The sequence below is a fragment of the Lactuca sativa genome, chromosome 4 (genome assembly GCF_002870075.4).
Source record: "Lactuca sativa cultivar Salinas chromosome 4, Lsat_Salinas_v11, whole genome shotgun sequence".
Classification (NCBI taxonomy): Eukaryota; Viridiplantae; Streptophyta; class Magnoliopsida; order Asterales; family Asteraceae; genus Lactuca; species Lactuca sativa.
This window is the reverse complement of record NC_056626.2, coordinates 134379973-134389588: the sequence shown is the minus strand read 5'-3', so window position 1 is coordinate 134389588 and position 9616 is coordinate 134379973. Positions and strand designations below refer to the sequence as shown.

At 32.6% G+C, this 9616-nt stretch overlaps 1 protein-coding gene across 1 annotated transcript; it reads right to left on the bottom strand.

Moving 5' to 3' along the window:
* Positions 1 to 4922: 4922 nt before the first annotated feature.
* LOC111915251 (uncharacterized) lies at positions 4923 to 5495 on the bottom strand. Its single transcript, XM_023910924.1, has one exon. The coding sequence runs from the start codon at positions 5493 to 5495 to the stop codon at positions 4923 to 4925; it is 573 nt and encodes a 190-aa protein (XP_023766692.1).
* Positions 5496 to 9616: the final 4121 nt, after the last annotated feature.

The window sequence follows — 9616 nt, the reverse complement described above, 5'->3', positions numbered from 1 at the left end:
AGAACGAAGGAATAACTGATCACTTGTCTTAGGGCCAATGTCTGATTGGATCAGAGTCGCTTTGGAATGTAGTATTTGTTGTTTGGTTATACTTGCAGTTGTAGTTACAGACTTATCAAATGGACATAGGATTGGAAATGAAGAAATTTAGAAAACAAACCAAACTTAGCACGAAGAGGATAAACTGACAAGAAATATGGAAAATCATTAAGAAAAATGATACAATATTTAATATCAGTAATACTCATAATTAGGGATGTCCAAACATCATAATGCACATGTTCAAAAGGAAATTGAGTAAACTGACTCATATAAAGAAAAAAGCAACTTAACATGTTTACCCATTTGACATGCATGAAAAATACTAGAGTTTTTCTCGACAGAACAAGAAATTAAATGATTATTGGCTAGATGTGGGGAAACATGGTGACCAAGATGTCTAACATGTTAATTCCATAAAGAATGAGCAATGGAAACAAACGCTTGAGAAGTTGACTTTGTGACAAGATAGCGATCACAAGTGCTATCACATCGCATGAGAATGTGCTTAGTCTGTAAGCCCTTCACAAAAAAAAGCCAAAATGATCAAATTCAATGGAAACCATATTGTCACAAATAAACCGACGAACATAAATGAGATTTTTAATTATTTGTGGAGTAATTTAGACATTTTTAAGAGCTAAAGTACGAGAAGAATTAGGTAGCAGGAGGGTGGTGTGACCTTAATTGGTCACGTGAATTGAAGATCTGTCTCCGACTAAAATAGTAGAAGATAAAATTTTGCTTTTATCAATAACAAACGAGAGAATACTTGTATCTGGGTGAAGGTAAGAAATGGATTCGGTGTCCTCGTACCGATTTGCATGTATGGGGTCATTTAGAGACATGGTGTTGAACATTTTCATAAGTGTAATGGTTTTCTTAGAGGATGTTGAAGGCTGTTGGGATGTGTTGAAGGCCTGCTACGCGAATAGGCTTGTCGATGGTGTGACATCCCTCATTTTTTATAACCAATTAAAACTTTTTCTTTACACTTTAAAATATCATTTGTCTTTGTTGCGGAAAATCTATGTTAAATAAAACATTCTGAGATAACAATATTGTTTCAAAATAACAAAACATTAAGGATGTCATAATTAAATATCCAACATATGTTACAACGTAAAGACATATGGTCCTAAATACTATTATATGCTTGTCACTTATTCACTCGACATCCTAATTTAGATTCCAGCAGCCTTAGTACCGCTACCTGTGATGCATACACATTGAATGGGTCATGTTTGGAAAAATTTGGTGAGATACACAGGGTTTCCAAGCCCATAGTATTTTAATGATAACAAATCATATTAATAATCCTACAAAAATAAACATTTCCAAACAATATAATTATATAAATCCAACATAAATATCTATAAGAAACTCCACCGAGACATACCCAGTCTAATCGATTCTCACAAATCCTAGTTTAACGATTATCTGGAAGAATCACATAACCTGATAAATCTTTTGAGCAACTGTTTGACTATAGATCTAGGAGAGTCGTTGGCCAGTGTAAGTCATTTTAAAGGAAACTAATGGTCAGAGTATTTGATAAATATGGTATCCATTTTATCTACGTCTGTGGTTTATAAATCGACACTACCAATGTAATTCACAAGACCATCTAAAATAATCAAGTGTTGTCTTTTACTCTGTAAGATGATCCAGAAATACATGTCGGTTGTCTAATCTGGACCTGCCAATACCCACTATCCACAAAAAGGAGGACCATTATGCTCTGCTTTAATCTCACACATTACCCAATTATGAGACTATTCAGATATTCAACTTACTTCGAACTAAAACATCATTTATAAGTCTTAATTTATAATTATACGAGACATAATAAAAGAAGTTTGCTTTCAATAAAGTTTCATGATCATACGTTACTATTACAATTTAATAGATAAGATCAACACAAAATACCAATAGTAAAAAATAAATATATAATTAACTTTCTAGCGATAAATACTTTTATTATAATTATGCATTTGAAAGTAACTACACAATCACCTGGTTAAGGTGAAAACCTTTTAGTTAAATCCAAGCTCCAAATATGCTTTAGCCTTTTCTTTTAAAAGAACCTAGATATAAATATTACTACGTTCAGTCATCATTTATATTATTCGTGGTTGTAATTAAAGTTTCGTAGATTTTTCAATAATCTCAAACGAAATACTAACTTATAGTTAATAAGAAACAACCATATAAGATTGTATTGGAGGTATGATCCGTTTGGCATATGGAGATATATTGTTTGGAAAATCCACTTTGAACACATCATTGATCTTGCCTTTATTGGATTAAGGTGTCTAAGCTCATAACTAAATTGGTATAAACTTGCAAATAGAAGCAAGTCCTTTTGGGTTGCCCTCATAACTAGAAATAGCTAGAAATTATATTTGGAGAGAGAGAGAGAGAGAGAGAGAGATAGATAGATAGATAGATAAAGAAAGAAATAATTTGTTAGTATATTATGTGATTAATATATTAATTGGAAATAGATAATTGATCTGTTAATTTGTTATGTGATTAATAAATTAACATGAGACCAGTAGTTAAATAATTTATTTGCTAATTTGTATGGTTAATAAATTAATAAGAAATCAATTAGATTTAATTAATTATTAGTCATAATTAATCAAGAATTATTTTGGGATTGACTGAAATTAATTTGGGATTAATTGGAATTAATTAAATGTGTAAGAGGTGAATTGTAATTGTTCAAGAGTTCAACAAAAGAAGGAAATTCTAGAACCATCTAAGGGTGGACGGTTTTGGAGGCTCTTCTAGAGTTTATGGAAGCCTCTTTGATGCAAATAAGGAAATGATTTGAATTGTGATTAAATCTATTATTTAACTAATTCAAATCTTGTTTTGCCTGCAAGTTACCTAAACTATAAATAGGACCCTAAGACCAACACATTTCGTTCATACCTATATCATAAGTCTCAGGAACGAAATTTCCTTCTTCTCCCTCTCTTTCCTCGTCATTCTAGGGTTTTGGGTACAAACCGTTAGAGGCACTAAACTTGTAGTGCTTGCTTTCCAAGGTTTTCAAGAAGGGATTTCATTTGGTTATTTGCTATAATCATCAAAAGGTATGTAAATCCTAACTTTCTATTTATTTTGATTATTTTAGAGTTCCTTTAGGGTTCTTGATATTCACAGTTTATTGATATCAATAGAGAAAATATAGATCCAAATAGGTTTCATGTGAACTTAAGAGTTAAGTAATTTTTCGCCTCATACATAGTTTTATAACCTACAAAACCCGTCAGCCTTGACATCATTCCCGTAAGTAGAACGATCAATATAATGACTGGTATTATTGATAAATCTTATTTATAAGTTCACAATAACGATTATAAACATAAATATAAGTTATACTTAAAACATGGTAAGCATAACTCAATTTATAGGTTGTTTAGCGGAAAACCGGGCACTACGCGAGGCAGAACTTCAAAAATGAAAAATCTATTTCTATGGGCTCTCTAGCACTCTAGAACTACACTACTAATGCCTAAGAAGTACTAGAGTCGGGCCTCAAGTGTTCATGAGAGTTTGGAAAGGCATTGACACCAAAAGAAGCTAGCAAACGACCATTTTTATAATAAAATTCAAGGGGCATGCCGCATCCTAGACACATAGCATGATCTGGTGCTTTTTCTTGGGGATAAAGATTAGTAGGATCACGACACATGTTGCCCTCTGGTGGGGCCATGTTTCGGCCCCTGTTTGGCCATATTTAATATTTTTCTAAAAATCTTAATTTTTGCATATTGACTCCATTGTCGATGGTTTTTATATCCATACGTAGCTATTAACGAGTAATACAAGTTTCATTTAGACTTCGTTGGCTATTTTTCAATTTATTTTTCATTTTACGGTCCGAGGATGCTTGGATTTATAAATAATGTGACGGAATTCATAACTTCTTCATATGAGCTCCATGTTCGACGTTGTTTATATTGTTGATTTCAAATAGAAAAGTACTACAACTTTCATTTAGATTGTTTAAGCTAATAATCGAAATGACTTTTATTTTGATTTATGTGTTGCACATTGATGTACTGTGTCGCACTCGAAACTTTAAAAAATCATAACCCCCTCATATGAAGTCAAATTTAGGTGTTCTTTATATCGACATGTTCCTATTGATGATTACTTAGACTCTCGTTAAGACCATTTATCCTTATTGTGTTCTTATTTTTAATTGATATTGTTAGCTTTTTGTCTTGTTTTCAAGTGTATTTTTATACAAATATTATATTGTTATAATATTTATCCTTATAACATAAATATTGTATTATATACAAAGAACACTTTGTAAACACATAACATTTAATAAAACTTCTTATTTATTTATAATATAATTTACATTATTTCGATAATGTAATGAGAGTCTATCCGCGAAATGTCTAATGAAAAGTGTGGGCATCATAACTAAGTGGCCTGAAAAACTGATGTGAGGTCGGTTGGGCTAAAATATGCCTTGGCCTAGTGGACTGTTGTGGAGTAGTAGATGGGGTCGGTGGACTAGGTAAGTTGCTCGGATAAGAAGAGAGATGGTACCACCCAAAGTCCCAACCAGATAGAGCTAAGGATGGTATGCTACTATGTGAGACTATTTTTATTGCCTTCTATAATATTTTCGATCTTCGTTACTGCCTCCACCACGACCACCTCTATGATTCCGACCTCCCCGTCATCCATGAAAGCCACCTCGATTGTTGTTATGATGTGTGGAGTCAATGTTGAAAATCGTTGAAGTTGATGCATGACCGGAGTGAAAGATTGAGGTGGTGTGATTCTCGTCTTGAGCATATTGTTAATCTTCGAGCACCAACATGTAGAGAATCCAAAAATGATGGGACCAGTCATTGATGCCAAATAATGGTAGCAATGTGACAGTATTTTAGGGATAAGCCATTCAACATGTAGGAGAAGATATTGATTATTAGAACTTTTGCATCCATGTCATCAAGAAAATCGTCTAGAGATTTGACCCAGTTGCAATAATCAACCATAGAAGAATTGCCAATGGTGATATTACAGAGCTCGTTGTCAATTTGGACCACCTTGTTGTTTTTATTATCATAGAACAAAATTTCAATTGTCTCCCAAACTTCATATGTTGCACTTTGTTTTCTGAAGATGAAATGAAGGAGAGGAACAACTAGAGTACTGTAAATCCATGATTTGACTACAGATTTATTGCATTTCCATCTAGGAGTTTCTATGATTGGAATAATGTTTTCAGGAGCTTTCTCGGTAGAAGTAGATGAAGGTGTAACCGGAGGTGAAAGATGTTCAGCCACTCCATAACCAATGTAATGAATCTTAAACAATTCATGCCAGATATCATAGATCATTTGATTGAAATCTAGGACAATATGAATTGTATTCTTAATCTTTATTGTAGAAGAAGTTTTCTCTGTATGAGTAGACATGATGGTGAACGATCAGAGAGAAGAGAGATGATAGAATAAGAAGAGACAGAAAGAGAATGGGGTTACTGCTAGGGTTAAAAGTGGCTTTAATACCATAAAATTTGGTATTTTTCTCATGAAGATCTCATTCATTATGCACAAATATAATACAAAATGACTGAATACAAAAGAGGTTGAATACCTTAAAACTAATACAAATGGGCTATACAAAATATAATACAATGAAGGGTAAGATCCGCTAACATTATTAACCATTAAGTATTAAATTACGGATATTAAAAACTCAAACCAAACATTAAAATAACCATTAAATATTGATCCAAAACGTATGATTAACCAATTAACATGTATTCATTGAAATAAGATATTAACATTCACATCTTATTCTTCTCGTAGTAGATTGAAGATCCATATATTAAAACCCTAAACACTGAAAATCAATGAAATAATATTCACAAAAATGGCAATAATATCTCTTAAGTTAAAAGTAACAACATCGAGTTCAATAAACAATAATAACAACACCAATATTTAAAAAGCAAGCTACCACCTTAAAGTTAGAAAACCATCATCTAATTTAAGTATCATAAATGAAAACTCTTACAAAGTAACAATTTGAACAACGATATTTACTCCCATTAGATTAATTCGGGTTTTTAACGACTCCAATCATCGATTCAACCAAGTTTTTGAAAAACACAGCCGGTTTTATCCCTAATATGCAAAAATAAAAACTGACTGGGTATAATATTATTTTTCTTTACACTTTCAAAGGGTGATTCCAACATTTTTTTTGTTGGGGGTATTTTTTGAAAATGTTCAAAAACATACAAGATTTTAAAGTGTGTGTGTGTATATATATATATATATATATATATATATATATATATATATATATATATATAGAGAGAGAGAGAGAGAGAGAGAGAGAGAAAGAGAAAGAGAAAGAGAGAGAGAGATAGGTTCAAATGTTTCTAGAAACTATTGTGTGCATTAATGCACCAATAGGAATTTTGGAATAATTAAATAATTAAAAATTGTAATAAGGGTAATTATGTAACTTTAGCATGATAATTAAAATAAAATCCCTTAATTCATGGAAATTACCATAAAAATCTATTTGATCACTTATTTAACCCTAGCCTCTCATATATACGTATTATATTTCTGCCTCCTCTCATTTTCTTATTGACGTTGTCGACGATGTGAATTGGGGGAAAGGACTTCGATCCTCGTCTGATCGAGAAGCAGAAGATGAACGAAGGCAACAAGGCTACTCAGGCAGCTCTACACTTCTTCTTCCTCGGAAGGGATATGCGAAATTTGTTCCTCTTCTACTCCAGTCGTGAGGTGCGAATCGGAGGAGATTAGCGACTTCAGGTTAGTGTTTTGTTTATTGAGTTCAACTAGAAGAAAAGAAAACAAAAAAGAACTCGATCAAAATAAGGGAAAAACGAACGAAATACAATAATAGGGGTGGATCGATGATGGATGCCCACTACGAACAGGGAATAGGAAATGGTGGTTCGGTAGGAGGAACTGATGGCAGTAGCAGCTCACATGGGGCGTTTTTGTTGCTCGATCGAATGGGAGAAAGGAAGGTTATCTCGGGTTCTTGATTGATTGAAGAGGAAAGACATCTAAGCCAAAGTAGAAAGAATGAAGGCAATATGACAATCATCGACCATGGCAGTCGTTTGGGTAGCTCCTCTCCCACATAAAATAAAAAATATGAATGGTATCAGCAACATGTAACCTTCTTCCTTCATTTTTTTGTGATTCTTGATAGAATTGATATACCTAAGTGGTTGTTTGGGCTTTGGTGCTTAACAAAGGTAAATGGAGCAGCCTATCTCCCGTGAACCATCTTGAGTTTCTTTCTCGTTGTTGGCGGTGAGAAAACGAAGGGACAAAAATAGCAGCGACCGGCGACGGTGGAGTAAGTGTTCAAGGTGGCCAATAGGTAAGTGGAATGGGGGCTGCTCCGGCAGCCTCCCTGTTGCTTCTGTTTACTTTTTTTTCACTGAAATCAATGGAGTTTTGGTGGGTTTTGGGTTTGATTTTTGACAGGAAATGAACAAGGGAAAGAGAAATGTGACGAGGCTGCTTCTTCTTGATAGGAAAATGAAAGAATGAAAGAATGGTTTTTATGATCAAATGCAGATTTTTGTAGATCAATTTGGTGATGTGTTGGGTTTTTGTAAATTTTTAATTTTTTTAGAAATCCAAGACACCATTCTTTGATGGCAAAGAACTTGTAGCTGGAAGTATTGATGATTCAATCTATGTTTATGATGTTTATGATTCAATCTTATTAACCATCGATGGTTAGAAGAATGGTATGCATCTTGTTTGATAGGCTCTCTTCCTGAGACCTTGTTTACCTTTTTATAATATTTTTGTTTATTTCATTATACTGTAAGCTGCTATTAAGTTCAAATTCATTAAGAATATTCAAAACCATTCTGCAAGAATGGTTTATTCTATAAGAATATTATTGTTGTATTCTAATAGAATTGTAGTTAATTAGTTATGTGTTTAATGCGCAATTGTTACAAGTGTATCACTACAAAATATTTGGCGGAATGGCTTGAAGACCTGATTGGAAAGACTCCTTGTATAAAATCATTCTCATGCAATACAATTCTGACAGAATGTCAATCTCACAAAATGTCAATCTCATAGAATGCTAGCATGTTTTGAAGTGGCTTAGAGGTTAAACATACACAATACATCTAGAAACGAAACAAGAAAGTGAATGTGGATTCTTTCAAGAATGCCGATATTGTTTTTTTTTGCAAGAGATTTCAAGAATAAATGTAATTTATGTTCATAGTTGTATTCTTTAAAAATGAATGTAATTACTTATTCTAAACTATTAAAATTCGTCTTATATAAAAGTTGTATTCATTAAAAATTATTGGTCCTGATAATATGTGTTTATATTATTATGTTCATAGTTGTATACCATTCTGACAAAATTACAGAATATCATTCTAACAAAATAACATTATGATAGAATAAAATCGTTCTATGTTACAAATTACGTTTGAAATTGAATTAATTTGAAAAAAAAATCAGATTTTTTAAATCAAAATCATTAATTATCCCATAAATCTCGATTTTTCCTTTTTTAATTGTCTCAATTGACTAAAATGTCATTATATTGAAATTTGTGTGATTATATGGTACATGTTACCCTATTGCACTATCATAGACCCTCAGATCGTGACCTTTGATTCTATTCCATCCGATGGTCCAGATATATGCATTCTAGCATACAATAGTTAGTAGAAACAAAATAACCTGAACTTATATATATATATATATATATATATATATATATATATATATATATATATATATATATATATATTAGATGTTAAATTTACCAAATTAGTCAATTCGTTCCAACAACCTCCTGTCTAAAAAGCTTCCACCTTTATCAAATAGGTTAGTCCCACGTTAAACACGGGGTATTGCCCCACTTCTAATTACCGTGTATCCGCACTGCCACTATGGTAACTTGGTAACTATTTTAAAACATTGCTAGTCGTTCAGTAATGGGAAAATGACTCTTGAGGGTAATTAACTTTTGTGTTTGTACTCATTTGGTCCCTTTTTTTTGTATTCAATATACCATCGAACTTGTTGTTGGTGTTTACCATAGCCCTTTTGACCGGCTTTTGACCTGTGATAGCCGGTCAAAGGGTTATGGTGAACACAAACAACAAGTTCGATGGTATATTCAGTACAAAAAAAAAAAGAAAGGGACCAAATGAGAACAAACGCAACAGTTGGTTACCCTCCTGATTCATTTTCCCTATACTCATTTACAACAAATCTCACATCATCTCCTACTGATATTAATGACTTTATGAGATTCATTCTTGCTTCTCTTCAAAACATAACCTACGAAAGGACATTATTTATACATGTACAACTTTGTAATGCACTTGAATATTTATTAGGGGAATCCTGACTAAGCAGGCACATTTCATGACTACATTTACATTTGCAATCAAATGATTTATCATATCATGGATTCTAGACAAGTCTACAAACGAGTGGAATCACAAGTGCTGTGATTTTTGAGTTTACTTAGCTTTAAGATCGGACTC

Excerpts from the sequence above, each read along its gene's own strand:
- LOC111915251 (XM_023910924.1), bottom strand. The coding sequence starts at position 5,495 with ATGTCTACTCATACAGAGAAAACTTCTTCTACAATAAAGATTAAGAAT.